Source organism: Neoarius graeffei, chromosome 11, assembly GCF_027579695.1.
Source record: "Neoarius graeffei isolate fNeoGra1 chromosome 11, fNeoGra1.pri, whole genome shotgun sequence".
Lineage (NCBI taxonomy): Eukaryota > Metazoa > Chordata > Actinopteri > Siluriformes > Ariidae > Neoarius > Neoarius graeffei.
Window position 1 is genome coordinate 68444234 of NC_083579.1, and position 15835 is coordinate 68460068.

Genomic DNA, 15835 nt, shown 5'->3' on the forward strand with positions numbered 1-15835 from the left:
AAGTTTGCTGGGCTCGAACCCAGAACCTTCTTGCTGTGAGGTGACAGTCTTAACCACAACACCACCGTGCCGCCCCAAGATGGCTCTGGACACATAATACATACAGTTTGGCTATGACAGCGTCGACCTACAGTTGCCATGGTAACTTTAGGACTGCAGTTGTCATGAACAGTTTTGTGCTCAAATCTTCATCAATAAACAATTCATAATTTATAGACTTCGTGCCAATCTTATAATGAATTTTCTGGTTATCCAGTTGCACTTTTTGATCAGGTAGGACACTGTTATAGAAGCAAATTATTTATAATCATGCTATCTGTTATCACTCAAATGAGGACGGGTTCCCTTTTGAATCTGGTTCCTCGTAAGGTTTTTCATCATGTCATCTCAGAGAGTTTTTCCTTGCCACCGTTACCTCAGACTCTATTATTAAGGATAAAAATAATTATTAATTCATATGTTTAAAATCGGTGGCACGGTGGTGTAGTGGTTAGCACTGTCGCCTCACAGCAAGAAGGTCCAGGTTTGAGCCCCGGGGCCGGCGAGGGCCTTTCTGTGCGGAGTTTGCATGTTCTCCCCGTGTCCGCGTGGGTTTCCTCTGGGTGCTCCGGTTTCCCCCACAGTCCAAAGACATGCAGGTTAGGTTAACTGGTGACTCTAAATTGACCGTAGGTGTGAATGTGAGTGTGAATAGTTGTCTGTGTCTATGTGTCAGCCCTGTGATGACCTGGCGACTTGTCCAGGGTGTACCCCGCCTTTCGCCCGTAGTCAGCTGGGATAGGCTCCAGCTTGCCTGCGACCCTGTAGAAGGATAAAGCGGCTAGAGATAATGAGATGAGATGAGATGTTTAAAATCTATATTTTTCTGTAAAGCTGCTTTGCGACTATGTCTATTGTTAAAAGCACGAAACAAATAAATGGACTTGACGAGTTAGAAACTGGTGGAGTGGTTAGCACTGTCGCCTCACAGCAAGAAGGTCCTGGGTTCGAGCCCGGTGGCCGGCGAGGGCCTTTCTGTGCGGAGTTTGCATGTTCTCCCCGTGTCTGTGTGGGTTTCCTCCGGGTGCTCTGGTTTCCCCGACAGTCCAACGACATGCAGGTTAGGTTAACTGGTGGCTCTAAATTGACCGTACGTGTGAATGTGAGTGTGAATGGTTGTCTGTGTCTCTGTGTCAGCCCTGCGATGACCTGGTGACTTGTCCAGGGTGTACCCCGCCTTTCGCCCGTAGTCAGCTGGGATAGGCTCCAGCTCGCCTGCGACCCTGTAGGACAGGATAAGCGGCTACAGATAATAGATGGATGGATGGATGGATGGATAGTTAGAAACTGTCACTGCAGGCCCAGAGGATATTGAGGCCCTAAAGTCCAGTATGGTGATGTTTTGTATCCTGGGCGCAGAAGTTAATAACTTGTTCCCATAAGATAATAGCTTGTGCGAACAAGATAAAATACCTCTCATATACAATGTTGAACAAGTTGGGCTTGAAACGCACCTATGCGGTCAGCCATTGCGAGTAATCATAACTCAGACAGACAAGTGTGGACATGCTGAGCATGCGCAGTTCAGCTTCGTGAGCGCGCATGCGTGGTGCAGAACTGCCAGGAGACGCCGCTCGGGGGAAGAACAGGGAGTTCTTTCCTGCGTTCTGTGCGGACTTTGGTGTTGTGAGTTACGGGTTCGTCCGGGCGTATCACCGCTGTGTGGGCAGCCGATATGTTATCCCGTTCCCGGTGTCTCACGCGCTCTGTCGGTCGCTCTATTGTCGCCTTCCGACAGGTACGTTCCTATAGCGTCCATGCTAACGTCCCGCTTGGTGGATTCAGTTCCGAGTCATGCTAAGCTAACTGTGGTAGGGCTGCATCCTAAACCAGTTTCTCTGAATCATCTAGTGCACTAGATATGCTGTATGAGCCGTTATTTTAATGCCTATGTAGTGCACTTATACAGGAAGCAGTGTATGATTTGGGATGCAGCCATAACTACTACTAGAAGGCCTCAGTGCCAAACCAAGGACAGTATGTTGTCTTGCTTCAGTTATCCAGGCTAATCTGGGATAACCTTAATAGTTATCCTTTTACCTACAAGTGCACGTCTTAAACGTACCATAAGAATAACTTTTATTTTGTTGTTAAAGCAGCTGTTATGTAGAATCATGTATCTATCCCAGAGAAGGGTTAGAGAGGACTTTGGTACGAGGTCATTCTAGTACTAGCCATTAGCCGGCTGCATATTAGCCTGTTAGCATCATTAAAATGTGCCTTTTGCTCGCAGTGTGACTCACAGACTTTCCTTCCAAGTTTCATTTATTTGAGTTTCATTTATTTGAGTTTCATTCTGAGCTTTTTTTCATACATTCTAATGCAACACAGGTTTGGTTCGAGGCAGCAGGATGGCTGCTTTCTGCATCTCTAGACTGCCAAGTGACAAATCACTAAAGTTTAAAGCTGCGCATTTCAAAATAAACATAACTTTAGGTTTAGCTTTAAACCATAAAATTAATCCGCATTTGTCCTTTTCGTTTTGTAGGCCTTCAAAAGTTTTAAAGCCTTTTATCTAAGGCTGACTTCTATATCAGAAGGTTATGAGTTCAAATCCCCAGCAGGCAGAGAGCCTATGTAGTGGTGGGTCAACACTGTGATTTTTGGGCTGTCCCAGATGAAAGATGAACATGGCGACAAATACCCCTTTTCCACCAAATCAGTTCCGGGGCTGGTGCTGGTTCACAACTCGTTCAACTTGCGAGCCAGCTGAGAACCAGTTTGCTTTTCCATAGCTCGGGGTGCTAAGGGGAGCCATGTCATTACGTCGCTGTATACGTCAGTTACGCCGCTGCGTTTGAATAAACCTTGGCGCGAACATCAAAGCAACAACAACACATACTCCTTTTCCACCAAATCAGTTCCAGGGCTGGTTCAGGGCCAGGGCTGGTGCTGGTTCACAACTCGTTCAACTTGCGAGCCAGCTGAGAACCAGTTTGCTTTTCCATAGCTCGGGGTGCTAAGGGGAGCCATGTCATTACGTCGCTGTATACGTCAGTTACGCCGCTGCGTTTGAATAAACCTTGGCGCGAACATCGAAGCAACAACAACACGTACTCCTTTTCCACCAAATCAGTTCCAGGGCTGGTTCGGGGCCAGGGCTGGTGCTGGTTCACAACTCGTTCAACTTGCGAGCCAGCTGAGAACCAGTTTGCTTTTCCATAGCTCGCAGTGCTAAGGGAAGACACGTCATTACGTTGCTGTGTACGTCAGTTACATAGCTACGTTTGCATAAACCTTGGCGCGAATATCGAAGCAAAAACAACACGGAAGAAGCAGCAACAACAATAATAATAATGGATGACTTTGCATTTGTACAGCTGCGGCTTCTCGTCACTTAAAAATGGCGATCTTTCGCGGTCTTATTGTTGTTGGTCTTAACAACTCCGCCCCCCTGCTGACGTAAGCGGTTCTTTCCTCTGGCCCAGCAGAGAGTTGGTGCTAGCCTGGAACCGGTTTTTCTGGCCCCAGAGCCAGTTCTTTGTCAGTGGAAACAGAAAACCCGGTTCCAAACTAAGCACTGGCCCCAAACCAGCCCTGGAACTGCGGAGAAGAAGAAGCAGCAGCAACAACAACAATAATGGATGACTTCGCGTTTGTACAGCTGCTTCTCGTCGCTTAAAAATGGCGATCTTTCACAGTCTTGCTATTGTTGTCGGTCTTAACAAACCCCCCACCCCCACCCCCCAGCTGACGTAAGCGGTTCTTTCCTCTGGCCCAGCAGAGTTGATGCTAGCCTGGAACTGTTTTTTCTGGCCCCGGAGCCAGTTCTTTGTCAGTGGAAACAGAAAACCCGGTTACAAACTAAGCACTGGCCCCGAACCAGCCCTGGAACTGCTTTGGTGGAAAAGGGGCAACAGATAGTCGTCGTCACGGTCTTATGAGCAAAGATGGGACAAAATTCTGATGGTGACACAAATTTAAGATGACCATCTCAGAACATGACTGCTTCTACAAACCTGCGCGTACAAGCCAGCCAATAGGAATACGTCGTTACGTTACAGGCGTTTAGTAGACGCTGTTATCCAGAGTGACCTACAAGGCATTCCTGCTGATAAAGGGACTCAAACTGGTGACATTTTGTTCCCAAAGCTGCTTCTCTAACCATTAGGCCATCGATTCTGCACTGGCGTCAAACCAGCAAGGGCTTGATTCTTGCTTGGCTCCATTGTTTACCACTATAGCAGTCCAGCTCTTTTGTTCATGTATATTATCTTGCATTGCCATGTATGACAAGTATGTGTTATCGTACAGTCGACATACAGCAGACTTGTCATACAGTGTGGCTTGTAATAAACTTACACAGTTGCTGAAATCTCACAAGGCATCATGAGACTCTTATCTTAGTTGCTCAGTGCCTGGGAGTTACTTTGGATGCAAAATCAGTGGAATATGATCATCACGACGCCCCCAATTTTGTTCACCTGATTTAAACCGGCTTTACACGGGGAGTTTTAGGAATTGCATATTGTTAAAGAATTTTATTGTTTACATAAGTGATCAATTTAGTGCCACTGCAACTAAAGACAGCCAACGACAGGTTCTGGAAGTATCGTGTGTGGTGGTGTTTTTTTTTTTATTCAAGTCTGAGTGTGATCTCTGTCATCAGGGTTCTAACTAGACCAAAATATCAGCGTAGTGGCACCAGTCATAACAGCCGAAGGTTTGGGGACTCGCCTTAGGCCCCTGAAAGCTCATGGGTTCTACGTACTCAGAGATGCATTCTAGTGCGTTTCCCGGCACTTGTACGCCTCCATGAAAGTCATGGATTTTTGGTAATATTAATGAGATTGATTTATTTGCCAAAAGTTGCTGTGATTTGTTTTTGATTGAAGACTTATTATAATTAATATTCAACTATATTGGTGACATTTATGGAATAAGAATAAAACGACCAGTTGATGTTCACCAAGTGTCAGCTTTATTTTCAGCTTCAGCCATTCAGTTAAGTCCGGTGCACATGGGCGATTCTCCGTCGCTTAGTAGTGCAACTTTTTGACGCAAGCGAAAAATTGCTTCGTGTGCGGATATTTGCAATGTTTTTGTTTTTTTTTTGCGACAGATCGCAGGTATCAAACATGCTTGATATTCTGCAATTAAAAAAAATCGCCAGTCATTGACTTGTTGCAGAGATATAGAACCCTGGTCATGATAGTCATATGAAAGCAACCAATAGGAGGACATGAGGATTACGCAAAACCCACAGTAAAGCTATGAATACAGTAGTGGCAATGGTGAAATGTAAACAGACATGTTAGTGGGGGAAAAATCCTTATGGGTTGTTTTACAATCAGGGTACACAAGCTAAAAATCACATTTAACACTTATTATCTTCAATATCAAAAGGCTTGACTAAATAAACTTGGTTGTTTATTGTAGCCCTGTGATAGCTCTATTTACCATGCAAAAAAAAATTTGGTGATAACGTTATTTTTGGTGAATGTATGGCAATATGTGTCATATTTAGCAAAATTACTCGTGTCATTTAGAAAAAGTGCTTTTTTGACCACAGGTAGCTCCAAAAGGGATGCACTTAAATCACTCTTTATACCATAAAACAAATATTTGGTTCCATATCATTGGAAACACATAGTTAAGTTTTAATGTTGAATGCCAGTAAGTTTTCAGACTATTTTGATCAAATTAGTATGTAATTGTGTCAAAAAAAAGTCCTCTCCGAGACAGCTAATTTTTCAATATAAAATAACATATCTAAAATGATTTTCACCCTAAAATGTGGTTAAGATATCATACATGTCAACCTATATGGAATGTCCGTATTTTATACGGATTTGATTCAATAAACGTAGTATACGGGCGTACAAATAAAGTTATACGGATTCTTTAAAAAAACTTCAATATTTATTTAGAGCTATAATCAATTCCCACGATGATGAGAGCGCATAACATTTACAAACGTACTGTACACCACAGAAAGCACAAACAGACAGTAAAGAGTCTTATGAAATCGCGCGTTATCTCGTGGTAGCGAGACTTCGTTCCACTTCTGATCATGCGCACACCGCATTGCGAGAATCCCGCCAACCGGGAAGTAACATTTTTGAAACGCGTATTTCCACCTGAGCGACTTTCACTAGCGACTGAAAAGATTCTGAATGGGCACTCCGGCAAGATCAACACAGACACTTGCTGTGACCTGCAGCCTCGTGAGGTATTGGTGCAGCGTGCTAAAAAAGCTGTCATGGAGTACAATTCAGAACATTAGAGTGACGCTTTGTGTTTTTGTCAAACATTGGAGCTTTGTATTCATTCTGAAGGTTTATTGTTATTAATATTGAATAAAAAGTAACTGGGATATATCATTGTTAATTACCATTCAAATTTTAGGTAAATTATTTTAATTTGCATCTTATACGGATTTTATAAGGGAAATACGGATTTTGGAGGTTGGTTATACAGGTTTGATTGACCAAAGGTTGACATGTATGAGATATTGGGACATAAATATTAGAGACAACTAACACAAAGCTTACAGCCTTATATTTAAAAGCACTGTGGAAGTAGTGGATTCGGAATTGTCAAAAAAAATGTCCTCTCCGAGAATCACTTCATTTGTTTCTCCCAGCCCTGCTTAAAGCTACACTTAATCTTCTTTATCTTATAGCAGATTACACAAAACTACCATACACACGTCAAAAAATTACCTGAAATCTGTTCTTTAACTTGTCCTTCACTTAAAAACTGGTACAAGAACTAGTTTGAATCAATTTGAATTTTGGACCCCTGTGAGACAAACTTTGTACCCTGATTGTAAAACAACCCATAATTTCTTGTATTAAGTAAAAAAATAATGTAAAGTGCACACAATCCTTCACTGTAAACATAACACACTTTCAGTAACAGAATTTAAGCCTACATAAACACTGACTCGCACATGCTGCTTCTCCTGAACGTATACACGGAAGTAAGCAGTGTTGCCAGATACTGCTGACGTTTTCCAGCCCAAAATATGTTCAAAACCCGCCAAAATGCACTTGAAACCCCCCAGTTGGGCGGGAAACCACCCAATCTGGCAACACTGGAAGTAAGGCGGAAGGTAGTTTGTCGACGTCACCTCAAGACGACGCCAACGATTGGTCAAACTTGCGGGAAAGTTGTGGTGATTGGATATAATTGCAATACCGCCCTGAATTCACGGGGATTGGTTGAATTTGCGTTGAAGTTGCAAATCGCAAAATCCTGGAGGGTCAGGGGAGTTATAAAAAATTAATTTGATCGCGTGTTTCTGCCGGGGGTAGGTGGGGACTTGGTTTTTGCGCTTCAGCCAGCCGGTGTGAAGCTTGGTTTTTTTTTTTTTTTGACGGCAGCTTTGTTCTGCAGCCATTATCTAGGCGCAGGCCTTAATTTTTGCTCTTTTTTTTTTTTATTGGCGACCGTGAGGCCATTATTAAAAAATGTTCTCATTATTAAAAAATGTTTCCGGTCCACCGGCCGGGTGAGTGCCGTTTGTGCGGTTGAATTTTTTTTTTTTAACGCCAGTTTTTCGACATTTTTTTCGGGTTCGTAAATCTAAAATCGAACTTGACATTTACGCATTCCCAGGGCTTTCCACTAAGGCTCATACTAGCCAGCCATGACAAATAAGTAGCCAGCCGGGGGGGGCAGAGTAAACACAAAATAAACTCCTGTGCATGCAGTTCCCAGGATTAAATGTATTTTTCACAGACCATTTATTTATTCACTTTACTCAAATACAAAGTAAAATGGCGGTAAATCTTCTTTCTTTTCTTGCATATTGCATCATGAGGCGTTCCTGGCTTGTAAATCTCTTATTTTCGGTGCATGACACATTCACGCAGCTGAGCATGCTATGAATTAACAACGACAACGGTCTGCAGTGGGGCTACACAAACACTCTAGCGAACATTTCTCCATTTGTGTATGAAAATACACTCCAACCACTCAGTTTGGTTTCATTTACAACCAACGGTGTCTTTTGATGCCAGCACGTAATTGAACGAGAGAAGACTGGTTTACCGGAGACAAAATAAGCGTTATCTCTGCTTCTGTTCCCTCCGATGTCGCCTCCGACGGCCCCAACACGCTACTGCCTCCGCCGAGTGCGCGCGCACACTGCATGTCGGGGCCGCGGATGAGTTACTCTCCCTTGATCAACGAAGTCGGCGGGGAATTTGTGGTTATTATCGGTACAAACAGCGCGAATCACAACTTAAATGAGTGCGGTTCAGTTTGACATTATTGTCAGTCCGTTAGATAAACATTTAATTTTATTAAAATCGAAAATTAATATTTAGAGCCTGTGGGCTACAAAAATAAGTCATTAGCCGGCGCTTGTGGAAAGCCCTGCATTCTGTGCAGAATACAGAATTGAATCAGCTCTGCGCATGCGCTGTGCGGCACAAAAAAATGGCAGCCACCATGAAGGAAGGAGATCCGGAGTTTTCAAACATTTGCTTAAGTGTGAAATCGCAAAATGGTATTCTAGCGAACAACAAAATAGTAAAGATTCAGAAAAACAAATCATTCAGTGATCATTTTAATAGTGTAATTTCATCCGAACTAGGCCTAACGGTCGATTTAGAACTACAAAAAGTCCGTGTCGGACATTTTAAGTACCTTTGTAAAAGTTTTGCAAATGTTGCAGTCAGCATTTAAAATGCTAACTTAGTTTTTGTACAAGTTTCAGTTGATTAAACTGTCATTTTATTAAATGTGTCTGCTTTTGTAATAAAGTACTGAAAGAAAAAGCAAACACAGCATTGCGATTTCTTATCCATATATATATATATATATATATATATATATATATATATAAAAAATCCCTCCCTCCCGACTGAATTTTTTTGCTCACCCGGTGGACAGGAAACGGATCTTTTTTTTTAAGGATGGCCTGATTTCAAATATAGTCGCAACCTCAGAATTCTAGTCGCAAGTGCGACTAAACCAGTCGCACTCATGAGCCCTGCATTTGAGCTGCCCTGCTGAGCCAGCCAGCCCTGAGTGCGTGATGTCACAGCGGTAACCGGTTTTAAGGCCGAGGCCTTTTACAGCTATAGACCAAAGTCATATAAATAAAAATTTATGGTGAAAGTAAGAAATACCATTACCGACTTGCTCGACTAAAACGATTTGACTTCATTGATTGTGGGTTGACTCTCATTAAAACAGGGTAGGTGTTATAACTTATACAACATACATGTACACGCATGCATTTTCACTGATAAAACGTAAAAGGCTAATTAAATAATCAGATGAACTGAGACGATCACATTCTGAAGCAAATTAAATAATCTTATACCGGTAACTTAAACACACAATACAAGTTACATGTATTAATCTAAATGCAGGTAAACAACGTGTTGTTTTTGTTGTTTTGTATCCAAATGATGGTCGGAGCTTACCCGTCTGTGTTCTCGCTTCCTGAAGGCCGATCTTGCGGCCGATTGTTTTGAAACAATCTGACTTTCAGTTGTTTGTTCAGTTCTCCATTCATTTGCTTCTTCCACGTAAGGGCGAGATATTGCTGCTCAGGCGAGCATATCCAGTGGAGAAATCAGACAACTGGTACACTCGTTCTCCATTTTCTCCATACTGAATACTCCGCCATTACTGCTCGGCTCAGGCAATTATTAAAACCCGGGACGGGATGGGACATCACTGGTTTTAGCAACAACCGTGGGGAGGTCACTGCCCGAGCAATAATGTCACGTCCCGTTCCATCCCGGGTTTTAGCAACAACCCTCAGCTGACACTCTGGGAGAACTGGTGCAACTGAACTTGCTTTCCTTTTAAAAAAAACAAAACTGGTAGTTTGCTTTTCCTTTAATTGTTGATACTGCACCCTCTTTCAATACGGGCTTATAGCCAACGCTCCTTAACAGATCAGAGGTTTCGTACGAGTCTTCAGTAAAATGTGCAGAGCAGAGGAGAGACCACTTCATAGGCGCTCAATGTGCCCGTGAACTTCTCGCAAAACGCGTCCAAATCTTTGCAGTTTGAACATTTTTGGGCCATGAATGCAACATAAATCCACCTTCTGTCGTGTTACTGGCGGGTGCAACAACACGTCTACGTGGCATGGCGATAAATTAGCTCAAAATGGAGGATCGGAGTTGCAGTGACGTTACGGATGTCAAGGTCATTCACTCAGACCGCTACCTATATAAATCACTTTAATCGTAAAAATTACTATATTAGATTTATTGTTAACGCTTAACTATTCCTGTGCCATTCTTGAAGTCTCAAGGCATTTATAAACAAAAAGTGAGGCCGTGGTTCTGCGTATATGCTTTAATCACGGGTCTATTGCTCGAGGATCTTCGTGACATGGAGAATGTTATCCTACCATCTGTTATACAGTTAGGCTAAGAGTTTTTGATTCTTCGTGTTATCATACAGATTGTCCATTCAATCCAGAAATATTACACTTCTGCAACAAGTGACAAGATAAAGTAATTTCTTAATTGAGTAGCCCACTTACATGAGTGTGAGAGAGGCTTTCTGGATGGGAGCTGTATTTTTCTTCACCTATAGATTGAAAGCACTGAGGTGGCTGGAAACGGGAATTTCTTCAGCATATGTTGCCGCTGGTGTGACCGTAACCTCTGAACATACCATTCGAGTGCCTTTCTTCTACATGAGACGTATTTGAGAACATTTGTAGACTTGTTTTGAAATTGTGCACTAGGGCTGGGTATCGATTCAAATTTCAAGATTCGATTCCGATTCTGAAGCTTCAGAATCGATTATCACGACTCTATACGATTTGATGCGATCCGATCTCGATTCGATTCGGGTTAGTGTTATTAGAACCATTTTTGACTGTGTAGTTAAGCAACATATTAATACTTGTATTATATTGACATTCAACAGCAAATTAATCAAGTATTGGTAGTTAATGATGGCTGTAAGACTGGTGAAAATGATAATGATCAAACCCCCTCACAGAAAGGCGAATCAAGACAGCAAACACTAACACGGCAAACAAATGGGACACTAACCTGGTGCATTATTAAGATTAAGAATTCACCCAAAAGCTGTTGCTGCTGCGCACACATTCATTTTTATTTTATAATGAGAGAAAAGGGATTCTTAGCCAGTGTAAATGTAAACAGATTGCTGGTTACTGGCTTCAAAGTAACCTAACGGTCATTATACCGTTTGTAAATAAGAACCAAAGATACAGCACCTTAGGAAACATAAGTGTCTCTCAGTTTTGTGTAAAATCTTCAAAATATAACAAGTATAAAACATTCAATTGCCTTTAAAGTGCGAACATATAAACAGGACATTTAAACTTTAACTTTACCTTAAATTTTAAACTTAAATAAATAATAAACCTTAAATTTCAACTTCAGACTGTAAATAAAAACGCTGTTTCCTGTTAAAGTGCGCACAAAAATAAATTCTGACTGGACCTTAAACTCTCCCTGAGACAGACTGGGTAAACTGTCCATCAACTGCTGTCACTTGGGTACAAAAAGATTCTTCTGCAGAAAAAGGAGCTCATTTACATGCCCAGGAGTAAGGCAGCTTCTTTTTGCAGTAATGATGTCGCCTGCGGTCGGGATGCAAACGGCGCGCCTTTTGGCGGATGCTGCCTTTTTCATGGCTGAGTCGTGCAGATCCGATTTTTTTTTTTGGGGGGGGAGGGGGCGTTGGAGTGTCTGATTATAATTTCATCAAAGTAAATTCTGTATTAAAGTTACTAAATAAGCAAATGCCATTACAGTCCATGAAACATAGGAAGTATAAGTATGAGAAGAAAACAGTAATTCAGAAAGCTGCGCACGTTTGCGCGAAAGCTTTCTGATTTACTGTTTTCTTCTGACACTCCAACGCCCCCCCCCCCCCAAAAAAAAATCGGATCTGCACGATTCAGCCGTGAAAAAGGCGGCATCCGCCAAAAGGCACGCCGTTTACATCCAGACGCGCCTGCGCGAATTCAGTGACGCGACGAGTGGGGTTAAAGTTCACCGGGGAAAATGTAATTAAAAAATCGATCTTTGGACGTACGAATCGATCTTCAGGAAATAATATGCAAATCGATTCAGAATCGGAAAATCGATTTTTTTCAACACAGCCCTGTTGTGCACTGTTTTGAAAGTGGTTGACTTGTTACTGAATTTGTGTAATCATTTACGTTAAGAAGAATGCATTGTGGAATTTTGCTCTTTGTTCGTAACGGCACTGGTTGCATTTCAGCCAAGCAGGTTTAATCTAGTCTTATAGCTTCACGTCTTCATTTCCCAACGATCAGCAGTGGGAAATGTCTCTCTGTGTTTTGGCATTTGACTTTGAACCCCTACAATGTTTCTGCTTTACAAACAGGGTATTGAGGTATTTCACCCACGTGACCAAGTCACGTGACGCAGCCATTTTGGACGGCACGCTTAATGGTGATGATACACGGGGCAACTTTTTGGGCAATGTTGCCGAGCAATGTTGCTGGGCAATTGCGTTTTGACTCTTTTCTATTGAGATTGGGCAACATTGCTTCTTTCTGAATGGTTTTGATAATCTCTGGCAACTTTTTTGAGATAAGCCAATCAGAACGCGAGTATCGAGTCATGTGACCTCCGGTGAGGTTCGGATCAGAAATTTCAAACAAATATGGCGGCCGCTCAGTGTCAGTGGAGTGAAGAGATGGAGAGACTCCTCATCTGTTTTTACACCGGTAAGTTATTATTTTAATATTCTATATGGAGGAATTTACCTCACCAAAGCTCTAAAAAACAACAGACAGCTTGATTAAATGGTCACAGCAAAAATTAAGACATCGATTTTTTTTTTTTTTAGCTAACTGTAAACTGCCGTTGCTAACTGTTGTTGCCCTGAAAAGTTGCCCTGTGTCTCACCTAGTTGCCCGTTGCCAGCAACTTTGCTCGGCAACATTGCCCAAAAAGTTGCCCCGTGTATCATCACCATAAGTCCTTCAGTGCAAGGCGGTATGAGATGGTGGAGACCTTTGCACATTTTAACAAGAAAGTAAGCTGTGATTCGTGTTAAATTGGATCTGTCTTTTATCACAAACACTGTACCCAGCCTTGGTATGGAGCCCTGTTTATTTATTTCTGTGTCCCGTTTCTTTCTAGCCTCTGCTATTGCGTTTTATGTCTGATGTCTGCTACATGCAACCCTAGACAAATTAACACTGCCTTGTTTCACTGCTCAGATGGGTTAACAAACACTGACCCATTTACTTTTTGCTATATATTTTATCAAAATTGCGTTAACTGATAAACTAACCTGAAATGAAATGATCACTGCAAAGTCTGGAGTACTCTGTTGGCTCCCAATCCTGTCTCTTCACAGCTGCAATCCGTTTGGCCCTCTTGTCTGGGTCAGTAGGAAACCGGTAGTGACGTGTCGGTCGCGAACGATCCGGTTCAAAGAGCCGGCTCTTTGAAGTGAACGCCGGGAGCCGGCTCTTCGGTGGGAGCCGAGTTGGGGAGCCGAATTAGTTTTTTGTCCTTAGGTGCCTCAGAGAGAGAGAGAGACTTTCACAAAAAAAGTTGCTGTCCGATTGCGTCTTTGTGTTGTCTATTACCATTCAAAGGAAAAAAAGTAGCATGGTGTACGCCTACTTTTTTTGGTTGAGGGGGTTGATGTCATTCACAGCTGCGAAAATAGGAAAATTGGTGTAATGCTTAAAGCTGTGGAGCGCAGGGGAGAGGAGTCTGTGAGGCACCTGAGGAGGGGAAAATCAGCTGTGTATTTTATATTGGTAATATAACACAGTTTTGCATTATGTTTGTGAGAAAATAATTTATTAATTGGTAAGTTTTATTTCTATAGCTAGAACATTGTTACACTGCTATACTTTACAAAGCTTTACAATGGCTACAAAAACTAAAAAATAAAATGGAAAACATCCTATTGATAAAATATAAATGATAATGTAATTAATTAACTAGTTAATTGCAGCAATTAAATCAAAAATAAAATCTCAGGAGCCGTTTGTAAGAAGAGCCAAAAGAGCCGGCTCCCGAAAAAGAGCCGAAATTCCCATCACTAGAAACTGGTAAAAGGAGCGTCCTGCACGCTGTCCCTGTCTGTTGTGGCAGCCCACAGCACAACAAGCAAACACCATGGTTATTTATAGAGTGCTTACTGACAAATTAATCTATTCTAGGTGTCTGTAACACGTTTTTTTTTCAAGCCGGTTCTCCCTCTCTGTCTGCAGCGTTAGTATGTAGCTTGACGTTCAAAATGGCGGACACCGGGGCGTCACGTGACCCTGTGACGTCAGGTGAAATACCTCAATATCTGAGTACGGTCAGATTCACTGCTTATAACTCTTGAAATGGTGTTTGGTGTCGTCCTCCCCCCCCCCCCCCCCCCCCAAAAAAAAAAATACACTACCGGTCAAAAGTTTAAACTATTCAGTTTAATGTCTCATTGCACTCTGAAATGAAAGCATAGTACAAATAAGCAATTGGAGTTAAAAAAGAAATCATGGAATCAATTTATAGACCAAAATGTATTCTAAACTTTTGACTCAAAGTAGCCACCTTTGGCAGATATAACAGCTGAACACACTCGTGGCATTCTTTCTACAATAGAAATTAAATATTCTTCAGAAAGTTCTTCCCAGATCTGTTGCAGAAGTTCCCATAAATGTGTGGCACTTGTAAGTTGCTTTGCTGTCACTCTTCTACCCAGTTCATCCCAAACCAGCTCGATGGGGTTTAAGTCTGGAGACTGTGCTGGTCACTCCATGTTTTCAAGCTTACCATCTTGTCCTTTTTTTCCTGAGGTAGTCCTGGCATGACTTATGTTTTGGGTCATGATCTTGTTGTAGGATGAACCCCTGACCAACTAGGCGCACACCAGACAGTATTGCATGGCTCTGCAGAATGTTGTGGTAGCTGTTTTGGTTCAGGGTGCCTCTCACTTTGTACAAGTCACCGACCCTGGATCCAGCGAAACAGCCCCAGACCATCACACTTCCTCCTCCATGTTTGACAGTTGATGTCACGCACTATGGAACCATCCTTTCGCCTACTCGATGGCGTACAAAGATTCTGCGTGATGAACCGAAGATTTCAAATTTTGATTCATCAGTCCATAATACCTTCTTCCAGTCTTCAGTAGTCCCATGGCGGTGTTTCATGGCCCAGGCAAGCCTCTTTGTCTTATTCTGACGTCTTAGCAATGGCTTTCTTGCTGCAGCTCGTCCTGTCAAACCTGCAGCTCAGAGTCTTCTCTTCACAGCTGAAACTGAGACTTGCTTACTACGACCACTATTGAGGTATTTCACCTGACGTCACAGGGTCACGTGACGCCCCAGTGTCCGCCATTTTGAACGTCAAGCTACATACTAACGCTGCAGACAGAGAGGGAGAACCGGCTTGAAAAAAAAAACATGTTACAGACACCTAGAGTAGATTAATTTGTCAGTAAGCACTCTATAAATAACCATGGTGTTTGCTTGTTGTGCTGTGGGCTGCCACAACAGACAGGGACAGCGTGCAGGGCGCTCCTTTTACCCGTTTCTAGTGATGGGAATTTCGGCTCTTTTGGCTCTTCTTGCTATAAGGAGCCGGCTCTTTCGGCTCCCAAACTCGACTCCCACCGAAGAGCCGGCTCCCGTCGTTCACTTCAAAGAGCCGGCTCTTTGAACCGGATCGTTTGCGACCGACACATCACTACTGGTTTACTACTGACCCAAACGAGGGATTACAGCTGTGAAGAGACAGGATTGTGAGCCAGAGTACTCCAGACTTTGCAGTGATCATTTCATTTCAGGTTAGTTTATCAGTTAACGCAATTTTGATAAAATATATAGCAAAAAGTAAATGGGTCAGTGTTT

At 42.5% G+C, this 15835-nt stretch overlaps 1 protein-coding gene across 1 annotated transcript in view; it reads left to right on the forward strand.

The window, feature by feature from the left end:
* Positions 1 to 1580: 1580 nt before the first annotated feature.
* dlst (dihydrolipoamide S-succinyltransferase) overlaps positions 1581 to 15835 on the forward strand; it is a 65047-nt gene continuing 50792 nt past the window's right edge. Inside the window, exon 1 of the mRNA XM_060934654.1 lies at positions 1581 to 1777. Within this exon, the coding sequence (XP_060790637.1) occupies positions 1715 to 1777 (63 nt within the window). The 5' untranslated portion in view covers positions 1581 to 1714. The remainder of the gene's footprint in view (positions 1778 to 15835) is intronic.